Genomic DNA, 21484 nt, shown 5'->3' with positions numbered 1-21484 from the left:
TACCTCATCATCTCCTCGTATCAGGGACTGACGGGGCAAAGATCAGTATAATCTCATTGGTGGTTCAAGAGGTGGGAGACAAATGAGTTCAGCTTGACCTTTATAAGACTGATGTGATCAGGATGGTTTGGGGAAGACATGCAGGATGACAGGCAGAATATCCATCATTTTACTGAAAGTGTCTTCATCAGTTTAAAGAATTTGAACTCAGGACAGTTCTCCGCCTTTTCTCTTTCAATGAAAGTATACTTCAATACACCTAAGTAGCTTTTGAAACTTCTAACTGGAAATTATCTCCATTGGATAAGTTTTCCTTATTATCTATGATTTCCTCATTGCGAGATTAGAAAAAATGAACATGGAAATATAATTTTAAAAGTTTATGTTGGTCCACAATTCAGTGTCTTGAGCTTGAACTAAGCATTCCTAAGTGAACATGTAACACAGGAATCCAAGCTGGATATCCTTTTGTCAACAGCTGTTTTCTTTATGACCCATAAGGCATATAACCAAAGTAAGTAGCAGTCGTTCTCCTGTTGCTGTACTACTATAGCTGTATAGTGCCAAACAATCAAGCTATATCCCCTCTCTCATAAATTCAACATATTTGGGCCCTTATTTTTCCCATATACTACTAAAGGACTCTTCTGGGGATAGTGTAAAACGTGTGAAAATTGATGAGAGTAAGTTTTCCACTAAGTCTGAGGGTGGCAGAGAACTGAATTTGTTTGTTTATAGCTGGTTGCTGAATGGAGTTTCTCTTTGAATCAGTTTGTTACTGAGTGGTTTTGATACCACTGGACATATGCTAAAGAGCCTCAGCTCTTGTCCAGATGTATTTTAAAAATTATTTATATGGAGATAAAGGTCTTGTCGTAAAAGTTACTAGGCTGGCCTAATTATCTTAATAGAGGGGAAGCTGTATATATGAAAGACACTCCAGGAAGATATCTTTGTATTTAATAGTTATGGGTTTCTCAGAATGGGGTGAGTCCCTATTACAGTGGTGTTTGCAGCAGATTTGTTCTTTAGCTTGGCTTAATATCATGTGATAGTATGAAACTTCTATGAAACTATGAATCTACTTTCTCCTTTTCCAGTTTAACATCTTAAGCATTTAATGTCAGATTCTGGTTGCTGTGATAGTGGTGTGTGACTTAAATTATTTCAAAATGAAACACACCAACATGGATTACCACCTTTTCTCTAGAGGAAATGTAGAACAGCTGGACATTGAAAGCTCAAGATCAGAATCTGCCTCTACAACAGTACAACAGAGTTGTGTGTTGATATCACCTAAGGAAATTAAATTTGGACACTGTGCTCTAGGATAATATTTTCTCAGGCCTAGACTGTCTCTTTGCTTTTACTTGCACAAAGTAAAATCAGCCCTATAACAGCAAAAAGGAGCAAAAAATGGAAATAAAGTTTGTGAGTTTGCAAGGTGAAATGAGATAAAATCAAGGACAGTTTTGGGCTGTAATTTTACTGTCTATATAGTCAAATTATATGTTTTGGGACTACTAAACTCACAAGGTCATGAGTCATTCCAGCAATTCCTGGAAATTATAATATAAATTCTGGATATTTTTATATTTTCAGAAAATACCCTTTGCTTAGATTCTAGATACTAAGCCTTGTCATGAAAATTAAGAAACACGTTCAATTAGTCAGCTCAATTACTCTATGCACATATAAAGTGGTGCCAGATGTCAACTGCATTAGTCGCTATTATTGTGGATTTTCTAATACTATTTTACTTATGCTATTTAATTATGTTCTTAAATGTTTTTGTTCTCTTTACTGGCAATTTTTACCATGATATTTTGATCCTGGGCCTACAGGGAAAACAGATGAGTGTGGGTCTCCTGGTCTCTCATTTGTCTTTCTGGGAGTAGTACTAGATTCCTTGTTGGCCCCTTACAGAAACAATGCAGTGCAACGTAACTAGTGGCTCTTCTCTTTGTCCTTTCCTGCTTTTCATCTTGGAGCAGAAAAGCCATGGTCCTTTAATTCATTCTGCAGAAATATTTCTAGGCCTAGCTGATTTCAATGGTGATCTCTTAAGATAAAGATATCCAGTTTCAAAGTCAAATAAAATGCAATATTAGAGGTTACATTTCTAATCTGTGCTTAAGAAAACTATCCCCAAACTGAAGTAAAATTCTGTGGATCTTAACAGAACTGAAAATTTCCTACTCACTTGAAAAAATAGTGTATCTATTCACTTTTCCTACTCACTTGAAAAAATAGTGTATCTACTCACATAATCTGTCTCATACGAATCCATGCTTTATTTGAAAAATAACACGTTCACTGCCCTTTTTACTTCTCCATTAAATACCTTTATTTTGGACTTGTCCCTGAATGGGAGTGTATCCAATCTGGCACATTCTGGACATTTCTATGGACACTTATTTTTGTCATTTGATTATTTTTGTTCATGGTTTGTCATAACAAAGCACTAAAGGATAAAATATGATCTGTCCTCCAATGCAATAACAAAGCACTAAAGGATAAAATATGATCTGTCCTCCAATGTCCTCCTCTTTCCACCTTTTTCAGTGGTCTCTCTGGATTTGCCATTGTTGAGGTTTTTTTTTAAACCAACAAAACCTGGTATTTCATCTATTCTGTAATCAGGGCATCTCTCTAAGAAACTGTTTTTCTGTCTTTTACTTACAACCAGGTGTTTGTGCTAATTACTGCTAACTGCAAAATTTTCATAACTGAGTCATTAGACTCCTCTAGACTTTTTAATGTAAAGGGCTGTCATCAAAGAAATTATATGAGATAAAACAGTCACAAGGTTTATACTTGAGTAATCTAAAAAATGTTCAAAATGATTTAATACCTTGTATCAAGCGTCTGACATAGTGATAAGTGAGGTATGAGATCTATCAACAGGAAGAAAAGAGATTAATTCATGACCAGTCAAATTACTGGGTGTTATTTAATATCCAATTAATCAAAGCTATATCCTGGCACCTCAGTACAATCTTACAACCTTCTCCTCACAGTCGATTAGTTTCCACAAGTCTTTATTAGACGTGATTTAAATAAAATTTAACGTTGATGTTTCTGTGGAGCAGATTACGGAGACAGTCACATCATTCACTTCTATCAGTCTTATACAGGACCTTGGAAATCTGCAAACATAAAAAAGTGTAAGGGCTAAAGTGTGCTTAGTTTATGCTCTGCAGGTTAGGTGACTGTTGAAAGAGTTGTTTGTCCCTTGATCGCCCATCTCATGCAGACAGTTGCAGAAGACATTTTTCTGTTCCCATACTCCTCAAGTTTCTTTGGATTTAGTTGCTCTCATTTTGTGTTGGACATCTTTTCTGGTTTTCTGTCATGCAAATTTTTACCTGCTTACTAAAACTTATCTAAAACTCATTAAAATTAATCAAAACCCTCCTGTTTATATCAACCAGGTGTGGTTCAATCACAAATAGCTCAAGACTTCCAAACTTAGTTCTCATCTAGAGTAGCACCACCCTTTGGTATCATTCTGTATGCTCTGCAAAAATTTTCTGCTGTCCTTCAGCCAGCTTTACTAAAACACATATTTTAGCAAATGTATCGCCAACACCTAAGTATATCATGTAACTATGTAACTCTATCTCTGTGTTAGTTTTAACATTTTCTGTGCTATTACAGACAAATTCATTAAAATCTTTAAGTATATTCCTATTCTACTTCATTCTATGCTTTTCACTTTGTTTCTGCTTGACTTTGTTGGGCTATGGCTTCCTGTATATAGGTCTATTAGATACATTGACCTATACTTTCTGCACAGGTCTATAGCTACATTACGGCTTTTCTTTCTTTCTTCCTTGCTCCTCTTTATTTATATTCACTTATGCTTGCTCAAAACTTCTCTGTTGGTTCTTATTTTCAACTGAATTTTGAAGTCCTTGCTCAGGTGGACTGTTTTGCATAACTAATAAAACCTGTCATACTTGTATGTTTCCCAGGCATAGAGAATAAATTTTTGGTTTCTGCATTTACTTACTTTTTTTCTCATTGGCAAAATGAGTTCTGGACACCATCCACTACCATCAGGAAGACATTTCTAACATGTCTTGTACTGTGCTGCTTGTGGATTCCTTTAACTGCCAGTATTTTCAAAAACTAGATGCAGAAATAGCTGGATAATGTTTAGTAGAGAAATTCCTATCTACGCTGACTTTTAATTCAAAGCTGCTTTGGTTTCTTTCTTTAAGCAGCCTCAGTAAAATACCTTTCTTTCTTTTTACTTTTTGGTCAAAATGGTTTCAAATACTCTCTTTTGGTTCTGGCAAATTCCATTCATTCCTTATTTTTCAGTATTCTGTTCACGGGGTTTCTTATTTTATTCTAAGAACTGTATTTTTTCTATGATCTTTTTCCTTTCCAATCCCATTTACTTTCACCTACAGTCTCGCCTCGTTATTTTCCCTCTCTCTTGTTTAAGATAATGCCTGTCAATTGAAGCTCACTGAAGAAACTTTGGCATATGGAAGAAGTTTTAATTATGTAAAATTAAGTTTAATATAATAACTATTTTCAAAAATACAATACAGTTCATTTAATTTTAATTGGTGCTGATTTGATAATGTAATGCGAAGTATCACATGAGGTTAACATTTACAAACGATAAGTAATGACGTTTTATTCCACCTTTCCTTTACAACTTTATCTGCCAACTCCCTATCCCCCACAAACATAGAAGATTAAGATCAAGGTGCAACAGCAATTCTTTAAGTGATCAGTACCACTATGTATTTTTGTACTCCAACAGAAGTGTCTACCTTGGAAGAAGCAAGTCTTCAACACATCCTCAGCCCTTGCTTCTGCTCACATTGCTGCCTTGTGAATGCGATGAGCGATGCACCCAAGTGCCCACATCTCAGCCTGCTCCGAGGAGCAGCCTGGGAGTAGTGACATTGAATACTTCACGGATGGGGAGCTAAGTCTGACATTTACCACACCTTTACAACTGTGCTTTCTAGGCAATATAGAGGCAGAGAATGCTAGATCTTTTTTCCACAGTTTAAAACACCAACAATGGTAATTAAATTTGTTACTATTTAAACTTAAGTAATTTCAAAAATTTTTTGAATGAACATGGAGAATCCAGAAATCATGTGCTCTAACACTGGACACTTAGGCTTCCTGTTTCATTTAATGGTGAGATGTGAGCAATTTTACCCAGATTCCTCTGATTTCATGTTATTTCTGAAACGTTACTTTATCAGTTCATAACACTGAGAGAATATAAGGCTTTAGGGAAAAAGATATATCAGACAAGTATCAACGAAGCCTAACATACACTTTTTCTTAGTGTTGCTATTGCTGTATTAGACATGCTTTGAACTATGTATCTCTGCAGAAGTAGCAACTACATTTACTTACTTCTTCATACACATAAGTTGCTTAAACCTGCTTCCTACTGATTCGATTATCATAATCTAAATTCTAGGAGATATACTAGAAATGCATAAGCTGAAAAATCTGCATCCACTTTGCCCACTCTGTTTGAAATAAAACAAGTTCTAAATGAGTTACAGAAATCTGACAGCCTAACAAAACATGCAGTGAAGCAAGCATTACTGAAATGCTTGAAAGACTCTTTGACCAGCAAAAGAGAAAAAAAGTGCAGTCATGTGCAAATAAGCAGAAGATAAGAAAGACAGATGTTGCATTGACCTCCCACTCGCTGGAATTAGGTTGCCAGTTTTGTTACTCCTCTGCAGCTGTTGGCGATGGTCAGGTGGGAAGTCGGTGCCTAACAGGCATCACAGTAGGTACTGCCATAAGTCAGATAACATCTTTATGGAAGAAGTCCAAATATGATTTGAAAATGTAGGGAACATTGCCCTAGTCGTACAGGGAGATGATTTCAGTTTCAGTCATTCCACAAAAGGCAAAATATGTTGGATATTTGGCAGGGAAAAATATACGCTGGCAGCATTTCATGTTTCATGATAGAAAAGAAAAATCAAAGGCATGTTTTTACCAGGTTCTGACAGTGGCTACTGAAAGACAAGTTCTCTGGTAAGCAGCTCATGAGCAAACATCCTGTCTCCCTTTTCACTTCCACCTTCTCGTCCTCCCCATGCCCCCGGACCCTTGTAAGCAACAGGCAAAAGCACAAAAAGTGTGTAGCTGGATAAGAAATCTTCTAATGCAGGACTCAGGTAATGTTTTTCATAGAAATACACCAGGTTGTACAGCAATCTGGCAGAGGCCCTCAGGCACCGAACCCCACTCAGCAGCATTTGTTCTACATTAAAGTACTGGAGGTGGAAGCTGGTATGTGTTAGTCCTGATGTCTAAGGTTGGTCTTCAGAGCACTAGTTTTCCCTTGTCACATCAGGAGAACTTCAAAAGTTTTTACTTTTTGTGTCTGAGGCAAGTTCTTTCTGTTTCTCTCTTGAGCTGTCAAACGGTTTTACTTGTTTGAGGTGCTCGGCAAGATTTTTGACTTAAGTAAACGAGCCTTATTCTCCGGCCTGGCAGAGGCCAGCTGGTAGTCTTCATATCCTGAAGGTGGGAATTGCTATCAGAGCATAGAGAAAGATTATTTTCAGGACATCCTCCTTAATCTCACAGCTTTTGCTGTGGTTACTGCGGCATTCAAGAAGCATTATGCTATAAACTCCCTTTAATCTCCACATAGACTTAACTATACACTACAAAATTATGAGGAAGGCAAGCAACATACAAACCAAGACTTGGAGTATCATGAGCAATGAAGAGCATAAAGAAAAGGGTGTTTTTCAGTCTCCAGTTACTAGGAATCTGGGTGACAAGTGAGACAAACTGGAAATGCTTGTTGGTGAGAAAAATGTGGATGGAATCAGTGAAGTCAGTTGGGGTGACTCATATGATTGTTATCCTTAAATCACAGGCTGTAAGATTTATAGAAAAAACAGAGCAGATGGAGGGCATAACAGGTGCCATTCTTTATGACAGGTATTGCCCATTGTAAAACTATTAATAGTTTGGTTGGTTGGCCCCTGGAACAGCTGCAGATAAGGATAATCATGAACATTGTCCTGAAAGGGAGATCTGTGGATTTTGTGACAGAACACAGGCTCACACCAAAACCATAATGTCTTTATTGTCTGTCCATACTGTGCAGAAAGAAACAAAAATGTACTGGAATTCAGATAAATGTTGAAGGTTTCAGGCAGGCAGTGGTAAAACAACATTTAAGTATTTAAGGAATCATACAGGATAACTTTCTAATGCTGAAGTATTTTGAATTTTGTCACAAGAGAGAAAGACAATGTAATAATCACTGGGCTAGAAACTGATGGTTGGTTAGTGATCATAACTTCTATTCAATGTCAGCAAATAAAAGAAAATGAGCAGAAATAACAGAAACAGGGCATTATTTAAAGGAGGCAGTTTTTCACATCTGATGAAAATTAGGAATACAATTGATACAGAGGGATACCTAAATAATAAAGAGTGAATATGAGGAATTTTTCAAGATGAGTTTACTAGATGAATGAAAAGATTCCATAATATTCCTACAATAATTCCATAATATATTCCTATAAACCCATAATAAAGAAAATGGACAACTTTGGTATACAAACAAAATTAAATAAGAATAAGGAATGCAGTCCTACCTGTAAATGTAGGGAATATTAATTCTGAAAGCACTTAGAGTCACAGCAGGCTGGAAGATCTTGAGATGCTTATGACAATAGGGGTAATAGAAGCCTGGGAAGAATGCATGAGGAAAAATGAGCAGTAACCAGCCTAGGACTTTTACAGTATAATGGGTATTGGTTTAACATTGGGGGAAAAAAAATGGCACCCAAATTTTTGAGAAAAATCTAGATAAATTTTCTTGGAATTATTAGTACTTTTGAAAAACAAATTGTCAAAAGAAACCAGTGGATTCTGCGCTGGACTTCTTTATTGGATTTGGGTCAAGGCAGGATGTGTTTCTGGATGAGATGCTTTGCAAAAACACACTTAAACTTTAGCTTAAATACCAGGGTACCAGAAGTACCAGGGTTCAAAATAGGGTAACTGTATGAAAAGTAATAGTTTATGATATAAAGCAGGTCAGACAAGATGATCTTTTGATTCCTACTAGTGTAAATCTCTGAATCTATGAAAAAAAATGAGGGAAATATAATAACGATCCACTTTATTACAACATTTCTCTGATATCAGGAAGCACAAGTTGCCAAAGGGGTGATAAGTCTGAACTGATGTCAGTGTTGCTGCAAACCTTGATTGTTAAAGCTGACAGGAAAAAGAAGAATTTTAATTGCTGAAGTGCTTCCACAAAGTCTGCTTTTGCTTTTTTTAATTTTTTTTAAAGAAATGTGAAAGCAAAACTTCAAAGAAAATACAAGGGAAAAAACATGAAATATTTAAGTACACTGGCCACTTGTTTCATTTTCCTTCCTGGTATATTTCCTTGACATGAGGGTAATTTGTCTTTTGCTTAATAAAGAAGACAGAAAGTGAAATTCTGCAGTGACTTGGAGCAGGCACAATGAAAACACTTCATGTCTTTGATTCGTTTTCTTTCTGATCCCCTTTAACCTATGTATATTACTAATAAACTTTTATTGCCTGTATATGTCTTCCCTATGGAATTCATGGGCCTAAGACAGTAAAGGAGAAAGAAAATATTTATATTAATTGTTTATTTAAGGTGCTGATTACTTGTTCTTAATTGATTAATTTATCAGCATTAAATTTTACTTAGGGTACTGTATGGAGAGCTCTGGGTAGCAGAGTTCTTTATTTGATTGGGGACTAAAAGTACTATTTATTCATCAAAGAAATGTTAATATTAAATGCTCATATCATGATAGTGAGTGAGGACCGCAGTAAAACTAGTTGACTCTAAGAGATGGACAACAAAATGTCCTCTGCCTTGTGCAGTAAGAATTTCAGAAGATACCAGTGAAAGAAAGGCTAGACAATGAGGATGTAAATAAGAAAATAGAAATGAGGAAAAACAGGAACAGTTCCATGTACATTTAGTGTTTTATTTATACATTTCAGTTACTGTTTATTTACTTTTTTTTTTTTTAATTTGAGGAAGATTCAAGGGAGTTAATAATTGTAAGACTGAGAAGAATAAGGGAGAAAAACACAGCAAAGGAAGATTGATAGTTGTTACTTGGCTGTTGCTGAGTAACAATCAATAATTACGTTAGTCTTAAGGAAAAGTCTTTAGGAAATATTTGAAGAAGAGTATAAGAGAGTGGGATACTTTTCCGTATAGTCTGTGCATGTGAGAGAGAGAAAATATGAAATAGTGTAATGTTCAAGACAGATTAATTAATGAAATACTGGAAATGAAGATGAAAGAAAGAGATCATCGTTCTAAGCAATTGTTAATTATGTGCATAAAGTTGATAAGTATATAAGTATTAAATACAGACTTATAATTAATGGAATTATGCTTTGAGAGGCTTTAAAGGAAAAGTCAAATTTGGAGAGGATGTTGACAAGAACAAAGAAGCAGGGAAGAAACTTGGAGAACAAGAAATTACAGGGAATTAAGGGGCTCAAGAATCAGGAAAATAACTCAGAGAAGAGAACATTACAGTAAGAATGGCAAGCAGAGAGAAGAACTTGAGAATTTGTATCTTATCATTTTGGATCCTAAGATTTTGAGTTAGAGGAAGAACTATCATTTTGAGGAAAGCTGATGAAATAAGGTTTATCACTGAAAAAAATAGTATTTATTCTAAAGCAAAAATCCCCAGAAAATTGACTCATTTTTTTTCTGCAAAAATGTATCAAGTAATAGATAGATACCTATAGATATACGTATATATGTACATATGAGTATACATACATATATATACACAGACACACATGAAAACCACAGCAGTCTCTATTTGCCCTCTTGGAGTGAGATCATCTTTAAGCAAACAAGACTTTTGTTTAGCTTTAATAGTGTCTTTCCTAAAATTCACCTGCTATCTTTACGTATTTGTTTTCTATCTCTTATTACTGATAATCTTTTCCAATTCAAACCAGCCTTATTCTACCTACAATATTTTTCTTATCACAAAAATCATTATTTGAGTTTTCTAACTACATGCATTCTCATGTCTACTCTACATTTTCTTTTTGTTCCCAGTGCTCTGCCTTTTAATGCCTAGCTTAAAATGTTTTCTCTAAATACTCTGATATTATATATATATATATATACACTTATATATATATATAATTATATATATTATTATATATATTATATATATATTATATATCTTTCAATTTCCCATTTCAAACTCTTGAATATCATTTAATAGGCTATTATGAAAGGAGAAATACTCAATTAAGAGTTAAAACCTTCTTCTTTTTGGCAATTACAATAGGCTGAGATTACTTTTACCTACAAATTGCCATTCCTCTTCAAAGACCATAACGGTGTTTGAGGGTTGCAAGTTCAGCTGATATACTTGTGCTATGGATATCTTTATTTTAGTAAGGGAAATATGTCTGCCACTGAATTAAAAGAGGTAAAAATAATTACAGGAGGATCATTTGGCCATATTTCTGTGGTGAGTTACTTTCCCCATAGTTTTCTAATGTTTAGCTCAAAATTCAGGATTTGTCCATAGGTTACTTACTCTTCCCATACTAAGGGAAAAGCCTTTTTTTTTTTTTTTTTCATGTTTTAATCAACAGGTTGGAAAGAAACAGAGATCGTTTGTGTAACAGCTGGAATAAATATTTCAACAGTTCAATAGCTGAAACAAATTTCAGAAATTATAAATAAAAGAAGAACTGATCACTGAATGACCTCTTGTAAAATAATTTGCTTTTCTCCTTCATGATCCACTTACAATAGTTACAACATTTCATGTGAATATCTCACCTGTTCTTTTGGCATGGAAATATTCCAATATGTCTCCTGCAAGCACTAAATACAGCTTATTTTTCTGCCAGCAACTAAATGAAATAACCTTCATTAGCTTTCACTGTACAGTTTCAGCTGTCTAAAAACCACTTTTGTATTGACTAAGAAGGTAGATGGGTCTTTCAGGTAAATGAATGAATGAAAATTTCTTTGTTTCCAATTATTTCAAATGACATGGAAATCCTAAGATTCAATGATCCTCTCCTATAAATCTTTTTCAGGTGTTGTTAACTGATCAACTGTGGAGAAGACCAAAGTAGGGAAAAGTTTGCCAGGATCAAATGATTCAAACTGAAGAGAGAAGGTATTTTCTATATTGCTAAAATATTCCAGGAAAAAGCCAGAATTTGAATGAAAAACAGTTTGACTAAAAAGAATGGTTCTGTTCCTACTGTTTAATTCTGATACTCTTCCAACACAGTTAGAGGCATCAGTTTCAGGGACCCATTGGTCTACAACATTTCTTCCTCTTTTCTTAGCTTAATCCTCAAGACTGAAAGTCTTTGCAGAAGGTGATTTTCCTTAAAAAAATGTCTCACTTTCTCCATCACTGTCTTTCATCATCATCTCCTTGGGAGGGCTACTGGGGGCCCATCAAAGGCAGAATCAAAGAAAACTCCTGGAGTTCTTCATAGCTGGAAAGAAATTCTTGGACCTGGAGCCAGACATCTCTGTAACAATGCTTTGGGTAGTGATGAAGAGAAATCTGGCATCTCTCTCTAAAGTCCCCTTGTTAATATCTTCAGGCTGTGTGGACAACTGCCAAATGGAACTTTCACCTATAGTCATTATCTTCAATGTGTGCATTTGTGTTCCTTCTGCTGGAGAAATCCTGGATGTTTGTACGCAGCACTTTCTGAGTAGCAACTATAAAGAGCCACATGTATAAATAAACATTTTTGTTCTCTCTGTGCATAGATAAAGACAAGGCTCCAATTGAAAAGCAACTTAAGGAACAGCCTTTCCTTTGTTACATTACAGTAATTTGTTTGATACACAAGGAGAAGACAGACGGGAATGGGAGTTACCCTTGTAAAGTGTTTATATCTGTGGTCTGTGCATATATGTTTTTGTTATATTTGTAATGTATTTTGTTAGGCAAGTATGCAGGACCTCCTTCAGAAAAAAAAAACTTTAATTCACATGTAGACTTTTCTCAGTGCATGCAATGAACTGCAAAGAACATGCTGTTCCAAACTGATAGAAATCCACAAAACACATTAATCCCTTTGCATGAAAGTGCACCTTTGAAGTGTTCTAAGAAAATTAACCTTAAAGGAAGCAAAGAAGAAAAAAAAATCACAATCGATATAAGAATTCTTCTTTATAATAGTGAAAGTATTCAGTGCTCAAAGAATGGAGATTGAATGCTTTTATTGATCTGTATATCATTCTTCTCAGAAATACTTCAAGGAATTAAAATTTTTTGAACTGTATTTATTTCACTTTGTACCTGTATGTCATACAACTTTTGAAGGAGGCACGATTAACACATATTTTCATGAGATGATACAGTAAAGGTTTTTACAGAACAATTTTGAAAGGTTTTATAGTTTTGGAAGTAATATAACCATCAAGCAAGAGAATGCCATGTGAAATGAGTGACCAAAACACCTGTGATGAAATTGGAAAGCTAAGTTTTTAAGGTAAGTGCTATAAATGGAAAGTAATTTGGGTGTTTAAAGTTGCACATATGAGTACTTAGCGCTGGTAGACCTGTGTGTGTAGAAAACAGTCTGTCTGGATTCATAGCCCAAGATATATTTGAACTAAAAATAAGAAAATGAGATGTCTATTTAGGGAAAATTAACAAATAGAAAAAGAAAACAAGTTTGTATTTTTCTAATAATTTCTTCAACTTCAGTCTTTCTTAGAACTAGCGTCAAGCCAGGGACTAAGAAAATGCATATATAAGAAATCACAATGGAGAGTCAATATTTCAAGATTAGCTTTCCTATAAAGAATGAAAAGAAAATTCAAGAGGAAGGAGTACATTTCTAGAGCAGAATACCTTTGACAGGACCCAGCTCCTGAGTCATGACTTCATGTTTCTTAATCTTGGCAGTAGAATAAAGTCCTTAGCAGAAGAACATTTTAAAGCCCAGATACACGACACTTCAGAGTTCTTATCATAACTTCTCTTTTTATGTCTACACAATTTACAGTGTTTGCAGATGGAAGTAATTTAATACCATGGTGATCTTCCATCTAGCCTGTTTCCTTTCAGTGACCTTATGTTTACTACAAGAAAACACCAACAAGGTGTCTGATTTCTCCATGGAAAAATGGTAACTATTTAAAATAAAAAGATTTTATCCAACAGAATCATAATTCTTCCACTATCCCCATGCTTTAACAAAAATGCTCATTTGTTCTGGGGGAGTGTTTTAGTAGGAGACAGAGCCAGCTTGGCTTTGCTGCAAAGGATGCATTTAAAATAAAAGAAAAATTAAAGCAATAGTAAGAACCACAGGTTTTATGTTTTAAATGGATAGAGTTCTAGTTGGAAAGGAGTTGATTACATATTTCATATCATGACCTCACATTCAACCAGCCCTTTCTCACATGCACCCTAAAAACATCCCGCTGTGGTTCCTGGCATCTATGAAAGGTTGGTTGAAAGTTGCAAACTAAGCATATTTCCCAAGAGCTTGGACAGAGAAAAATGGAAATAGGATCTCAGAATCCTTTTACCCATCCTGGGGCTGCAGTCCACAGGCTAAAATGAACCAATCTCAGTATTACAGTATGCAATTTTAGTAACATAGTAAGTTTTTGTGGGACATCTCTAGAGTATTTTGTTGTTGATAAGAGAGTGGAATCCTTAGAAAAATATTTTTCAGGCTTTTTCTTAAACTAAAACAAGCCACAGACTTACATTTAACATAAATGTAAATGTTTTGTAAATGAGACATATTGAATGTCCACCCATGCATTCAAACACAGTAGTCATGTTCAGAAATTAACGCTACAATCTGTTAAAAAAGATATTTGGCAGAGGGGATTATATAACTGTGCAGAGACCTGACTTTATGGCATTGAGGCTGTAAGTATCTCAGATACATGCATAGGTGTCTCTGGAATTCAGTAGGTACTTATATTGCCCAGAACTTTAGTAAGTACAAGTTATATCAGTGGCGATACAGCAGACTATATCAGTTGTGATTATTTCACGTATTTTAACTACTAATAAATTATGAGAACAAATTGGTATTTTTTAAAGGAAAGTAAGTCTATATGCAGCAATTATAAAAATATTGTGCCTACAAAATATTATTATTTTTTTAAAACTTTCCTTTTTTAGGACAGTCTGTGTATCTCTTTGTCCTTAATCTTTCTTTATTGGTCTTGGCTAAAAGTGTTCTTGGGGGGTTCTACGCTTTTAGCATCAACAATCTGAAGTATATGCTTAATGATTCTAGTTAGTGGAGAATAAAATATTGAACTGAGGAGGCACCTGCTCTGAAGGAGCTGAAATTCGCATGGCCTTCATTCCAATAGTCTATGAAAAAGAAGCCAGGTAATTCCAGAATGGCTACTGTATGTTCCCCACAATGTAGGGCAATTATGGACAGCTTGGTTTAAAGCTGTTATTCAGCTGCTTCCCTGGAGAGGCATGCTTTCTCTGGACATTTGAGACTTCAGCTGCACTGACAAAGGCAGGCTCAAGTTTTGTCTCATGAACACACTTACCCATTATTCAGTAAGTAAACTTTGGGTTTATTTCAAAAGCTGCCTTACCCCAAGTTCATCCATTGTCTGAGAAGGGCAATATCTCATTGCAAGACACTTAAACTGCCTGGCTGGGCTGCGAAGATGTGTCAATCAAAGTGTTTTATAACCCACTCACTTGTGGACAACAAGAGCTGAGGGATTCTCATGCCTGAGCTACAGCATGTCTATAACAGGGATAAGGACAGAGAGCTCAGAAACCTCCCAGTATAGACATAGAATAGCATATCTTGATGGTTACATAGCTAAAGGCTGCAAAACACCAAAACCATAGTCTGCAGTGCCACAGTCAACATTTCCACAAATGATAAAATTGTGCTTTTGTAATTTTTCCTGAAAGGTGAAAGGTGAAACTGTAAATCTGCTTTTTCTTTTTTTTTGGTAGAAGATAAAAATTCTCCACTTTCCTTTTTCCTATTTTCCATTTCTCTTTCTCTCCACACTTTTAAATCAACACCATCATTCTTACAAGAAGAAAAATACCTTGTATAAATGAGACAGTAAGGCCCTCATAATTCACTTGCAGTCTTTTCTCTGAGATTTATTGGATTTTCTATCACAAGTTGAGATAAGAACCACATTCCACTTCTTGCTCTTTGCATGATACACTACAAGATCTCTGCTGATAAGAGCAGGGATCCTGTCATTTGACAGAGGACCTAGAAAGTATTAAGAAACATTTTCATATGACTTTTATAAATTGCCTGAGCCTTTTCTTCTGCCAAACTATCTTTCAGTCTATTGCCTTCAGTGGTCACTCCAGTGCTATTTATGTTTATTTTAGAAATTTTCATAATCTTGGTATAACTGATTTTTCTGGAATTCACCCACCCCCATATTCTACTTCTTGAGAAATAGTCTTCACCTACCTGGACTTTTGGAAACATCTTGTGTGGGATCTGGAGAGTAACTCATTTTCATAATCTCTAGTTTCAGTTGGTTTGTTTATAGTGATTTTGATTCCGCAGACTTTGGCAGACCTGAAAGAAAAAAAGGTCATAGGAAGTCCAATGCATTTTAGCATTAGATAGAGACAAGTTTGACCCAAATTACCAGACCCAAATGCTTTGAACAAATTCAGATCTAATTTTTAACTCCGACATAAGAAGGATTACCCTCCAGATTCAACTCTGGGAATACTCAGATTCAGGGTGGGGTAGGAACTACTCTTTACCTTGTTTGTTTTTCTTCCTCAGCATGAGGTGCACTGCTTTTTGGGAAGTCAGACCTGGCCTGAAGCCCTCAAACAGGCAAAACTCCCATTATTCATCTGCAAATTTTGCCTCAAGACTGGATATAAATGAGAGAATTCCGATTACTTGCCAAGGAACTGAGCACAAAAATGTGGCCTTTACCTTCTTATATCTTTTATCGCTCATATGTGAGAGATAATAGTGGGCTTTTATTAAGCACCTCCAAAAACCTGCACTTTGTAAGCTGTTGTATAGTGCAGAACAAATGACAGATTTGTTCAGTCAAGCTCTAGAACTTTAAATCCATCTTGGACTCAATCACTTTAGATATCAGAGATTCATTTTAAAGATGATTTGGACTAAGCTGCTTGCTAAGAAGCACCATAAGAAGCATAGCTGAGGTTGCATGTCGTTTATTTAATATCCTTTCTCATATGCATGTGAGTAACTTCCTGCACAATGACTCTGTGTATGCAGGGAGAGTGGTTTTTAAATGCGGTACTCCCCAGATTTCATCTTAATGACAGTATAGGATTCACATATATTTTACATACATCCATACTGAGATAGGTTTTTACATATACAAATAAATACAGACTATTGATGAATGATATTTGCTCTCTTTCCTACACTTTCTGCTTTAATCAGAAACAAACAGCATATGTTCAGATTCACATATTGTAGTGTTTTGATATGGATCTTATCAGCGTTTATTTCCCCGAGGAATGGGACAAAACCAGGCAAAGTATTTACGTCTATGTCTTCCCATTAGCTGGAACCACCAACCAAATAAGGCTAATACATTTCAGATGACTTCTGCTGTGCTTCATGATGCTTTTGTAACCTATGAAGTTCTTATATGAAAGGAGATTTGAAGGGCAGATGGACAAATTAATGTAAGAAAAGGCTAACTAGAATTTATGACATAGACGTTCTAAATCAAAAGGAGGAACCTATATTATAATAAAAACTCTGAGCCACAATGAAAAACTTATAGTTCATCATGTACCAAAACAGCTTTTTAATTAAATTGTATCTTGATGTTTTGAGCAAACTGTATTTTAGTATTATATATGATGAATATGAATCAGAGTTGAATATCAGTCTACGAATTTTGCTCCTTTGATTGCATCTTTATTGAACAAATTCAAACACAAATTAATCCTGACTGCTGTTCAGATGCTAGCTTTCCCCACAGTGCTCCACAGTTTCTTTATGCTATGTAATTCCACTGGTTTTATACTCCCTCAGTAGTTTATAAATAGATTACATGACACAGGAAAGACTTAAGATCCTCAGTGTAAATTATATTTGATTAACTCAATGTGAATACTATGCTCTCCTCCATAAATATACACAGAAATGCGTGGAGAAAGGAAATGTTTCCATATTATAGGTTGTTGTTTTTTTTAATTTTATGAGTTGCTTTTTCAGATGAGCATGCTAATGAAACAGTTTCATTATTCTCAGTGGTATTATGCACTAAATTTGACCACTTCATATAGTAGTCCGAAACAGATAAACCCCTTTTAGAAGATCTGACTTTCTGCTTATGGTGTTGGAATGGGAACTTCATGAGCCTAGCCCTGTTAGAATTTTCTCCTATATCTGGTAAATTTTAGACTTTGAAACAATTGATGTAACTTAACTAATATAAAAATTAATCTTTCCTTCATTATTATACAGAATATAAAATTTAATGGCAGCTTATATGACATGTATCTGGCAATTTATTTAAATAAAACAATCTAAACCTATTTCCTTCACTGTAATGTTTCATTTTTCTGTAGAGATACAAAAACGATAAAATCCATCCAATTGCAAATGAAAAAAACACTCCACCAGTTAGATGTCAGAGGAGGCCCTGGAAGAGACTTGTATTTCTTTGGGGTAGGAAGCCTCTGCTGCAACCTTCTATTTTTCTGTAGTCATTGAATCTTGTGAGCTTCAAACAAGGAGTCTTCCAAGGACCGGGTAAGTACAGATATCTCACCCTTGCCATTTGGAAGAATCCCACTGACTGCATGAGAGTTACATCAAGAGCCATTCAGTTTTCATGAAGACTGAACAAGACTACGATACCTCCATCCTGGTGACTGTACTAGACTTACGCAGATTACATCTAGTGGTGCCATCACAAGTAAAGTTGAGAAACCACTGGAAGGAAGTGTGTAAAAATGAAATAATGCAGCAAAGCATCCTTAAAAAATGTCTTTTGGACAGAATTCTTATTTTCTCTTCACATCAGCTCTCTTATTCTCAAAGTATTAACAGCAAACATATTTTGATGCAATGTAAGCGAGATCTCTAATGGTTGTGTGTTCTGCTCAGAATCAAACTGAGAAGGAAATCCATGGCTGAGAGATAATTTTCTTTCCAAGATGTGCTGGTAGAAACTTTGAGGGTTTTCAACACAGATGAGATTAACATATTAATATGCAGTGTTCTACAACTGTTGATGGATTTTAGCAAGCTCTCTCACATTCTGTGGTTTTGGTTAAAACAAAGAAATACAGGTTTTTCTCAATATAGCCCACTGACAAAACTCAAAATGGAAGCTGCAATGATCAATACTAAGAAAATAAACTTCACAAAGCAGAACAATGTGAAACCAAAAACATCTAAAATGAGAAACAAATGTTTCCAGTAAAATAAATGTTGTGGGTTTTTTTAAAAAATAGACATTCTTAATTATTTTTTTAGGATGAGAATTTACATCAACATTTGATCCAATAACTCCTAACCTTAATAAAAGCTGCATGTTGCAAAGAATTCCCACCAGAAAGCAATGAGCCTATGGTATCTGGAACACACACAGGTCAGGTTTGGCTCAGAACAGAAAGCATTTGACTCCCAGAGGCAATATTTTTACTTTGAACATGAGTAAGCTGTTCAAATTTTGTTAATAAATCTGAACTTAAAATGTGTGTCTTAAGTACGAAATGTCTGTATTGGTTAAGAGTTTTAAATGTCTCATGATTGCTAGCAGAGTTTTGGGAAGCTCTGACATTTATATTTTCTTGTGTACTGGACACATAGGGCCGTGCAATTCTTTCCTATGGCCAGTCAGGCAAAACTCCAGCTGGTGAAATAGACTTAGTTCCTCTCAACACCCTATCTTTCAGAACCATCAAAAAGAGGAAATATGCCTCTTTTTTGAAGTAATATCTCACTAAGAAATGTCTTGTCATTATTACCTTAAAAGGACAATTTCTCTGCATTTGGAAAGGAAAGGATGAAAAAAAAAATAATATATATATATGTATCGCCGCAACCGCACTTAAACTGTGTGAAAGATTTGATTTAGATGTAGAAGAAAACATGGGAATAAAATAGTGATATATATGTGTCCATTGAGTATTAACTTGGAAATTTTGGGCAGACTTTTCTGAAAGTTAACTTATTCCCACTGGGCTGAAAAGCTGCAGTCTTTACAGTCCAGAGCTGGACTGTGTGAAAGATTTGATTTAGATGTAGAAGAAAACATGGGAATAAAATAGTGATATATATGTGTCCATTGAGTATTAACTTGGAAATTTTGGGCAGATTTTTCTGAAAGTTAACTTGTTCCCACTGGGCTGAAAACCTGCAGTCTTTACAGCCCAGAGCTGATGCTTTCCACCATCCCCAGAGGGCAGACAAGGCTTGAGCCAACCCCCAGCTGAGTTCTTTCCAAGGTATGAGAAGATCTAGACCTCCAGTCAATGTCCAAAATGCAAAGAGGGCAATGCAGTTTCTTAAACAGCGGCATCTAGGGCCATTAGAGCTGGAAGGTACAACACAGTGCCTACCCAAGACCTGAGCTCTGTAGCAGCAGCTGGGCACTCGGTGGGATACACTGGAGTATCTCCGATGCCACAAACAGACAAAACCGTTTGAAAAGTTATTCTTCCCTGCTCACCCCTCCCTTCTGCCTTGCTGCAGTGTAAATATATCAGGGAGTGGAGTGAGAGGATGAGGGGTAAATAAATATATCAGGGAGTGGAGTGATAGGATGAGGGGTAAATGTTTTAAATGAAAAGACGGGAGATTTAGATTAGATATTAGGAAGAAATTCTTTCCTGTGAGGGTGGTGAGGCACTGGAACAGGTTGCCCAGAGAAGCTGTGGCTGCCCCATCCCTGGAGGGGTTCAAGGCCAGGCTGGATGGGGCTTGGAGCAACCTGGTCTGGTGGGAGGTGTCCCTGCCCATGGCAGGGGGGTTGGAACTTGATGGTCTTTAAGGTGTCTTCCAACCTGAACCATTCTATGAAATATATGGTGATCTCCTACTTTCAGGAGGCCAACTCTTCTCTCATCAACACATGAGGTGCTACCTTACCGCTATTTAAGATATGAAAGTATATTCAATCAAATTACATTGCAATTAAAAATATACACATATACACAGTAGAGCATTGTATTAAACTGTCCTCCCCCACAATTCCACTTAAAGACTAAGCAGAAGGAAAAGACCCTGTAACACAATAAATGTTTTCTCTGGAAATTAGCAAGCAAGACCAAGCTTCTCTCAGACAAAACTCTTTTATGCAAGGCTTTCTTCTGAGGGAAGGAGTACCACCCATCTCTTCTTTTCACCTTTTCTCTGCAAGTTTATACCTTGGACTGCTCAGGAAATCAAGTTTTGTTACCAATACAGCATGTTGACATTTCTATGGTGAAAAAGCAAGCCCTGCTATCAGCTTTTGTGTGTTTAAGTCTTTTTTTTTTGTTTGTTTGCCAGAACATGTTGCTTGCTCTGATGATAAATTTATGAAGATTAAATTCCCACAAACTTCTAAGGCACATGGTTAAACCCACAGGCTATTATTTCTCATGGGATTAAAGAATGTTCTTTATGATGGTAAATTAGTGATTGAAGAGAAGAGCTTTTCTGTTTCTCAGGGCACAAGTCAGACGCACAAACTCACTGATAATAATTTCAGTGGCTCTTGACAAATTCAAGAGCATAAGGGCAGCTACATCCTGTCCATGTCTGTGTAACTCACCAGTGAACGTGTATTACAGGTCCCCATCTGTGCTTATTCTCCGCAGGGTGTGTTTGTACTAATCCGTACCAGAAAGCTTGATTACAAGCTTCAGCAGGTTTTGCTCTGAGTGCTGGAACTCCTCTTCCAGTCCCCCGTGTGATAACCGGGATAGCAGCTGTCACATTCGGCATGTAGCACCAGCAGATCTCCGCAGACCAGCTAGCATTTCTGATGAAATACCAGAGGCAACAGTTTCTGAGGTGTCCTGTCCCACCACCTGCAAGAATCTGCACAGAAGAACCGGGAAAAATTCCACTTACATATCCTACGCTCTCTCCTTTTGGGGACCACTTGAAGATCCACCAATTCTCTCTCAGAGGGCCACCTTTTGACCCTCATACTGGCAGAGCATGTCTGTGTCCAAGCTTGTGCTTTTTATTTGTTCTCCCAGACCTTAAATCCCTTTAAAGTATTTCCACTGACTTCAGAGGGCTAAGGACCAGGCACTGAAACTTACCCAGCTATTTTCTCTTGCTGGACAATCCCCAGTGAACAACCTTTCTGCTTTCCAGCCATACTCTTTTCCACGATTTCCTCTTTGGCTACAGGTTTGGCCAAATTTTTATACCTTTAAGTTAGTTTAAAATGTTCAAATCAATTAATTTTCTATGCGTTTGGAGCCGTATCACC

The 21484-nt window shown here is 36.1% G+C and overlaps 1 protein-coding gene across 1 annotated transcript in view; it reads right to left on the bottom strand.

Annotated features, from left to right (window-relative positions):
- SLIT2 (slit guidance ligand 2) overlaps positions 1-20985 on the bottom strand; it is a 454506-nt gene extending 433521 nt beyond the window's left edge. The window contains exons 1-2 of the mRNA XM_014937040.1: positions 20813-20985; positions 15502-15612 (exon numbers count right to left, since the gene is read on the bottom strand). Coding sequence (XP_014792526.1) covers positions 15502-15612; positions 20813-20985 — 284 coding nt within the window. The remainder of the gene's footprint in view (positions 1-15501; positions 15613-20812) is intronic.
- Between the last annotated feature and the right edge of the window lie 499 nt (positions 20986-21484).

The sequence above is a fragment of the Calidris pugnax genome, unplaced genomic scaffold (assembly GCF_001431845.1).
Source record: "Calidris pugnax isolate Ruff unplaced genomic scaffold, ASM143184v1 scaffold49, whole genome shotgun sequence".
Lineage (NCBI taxonomy): Eukaryota > Metazoa > Chordata > Aves > Charadriiformes > Scolopacidae > Calidris > Calidris pugnax.
This window is presented reverse-complemented; position numbering and strand designations above follow the sequence as displayed.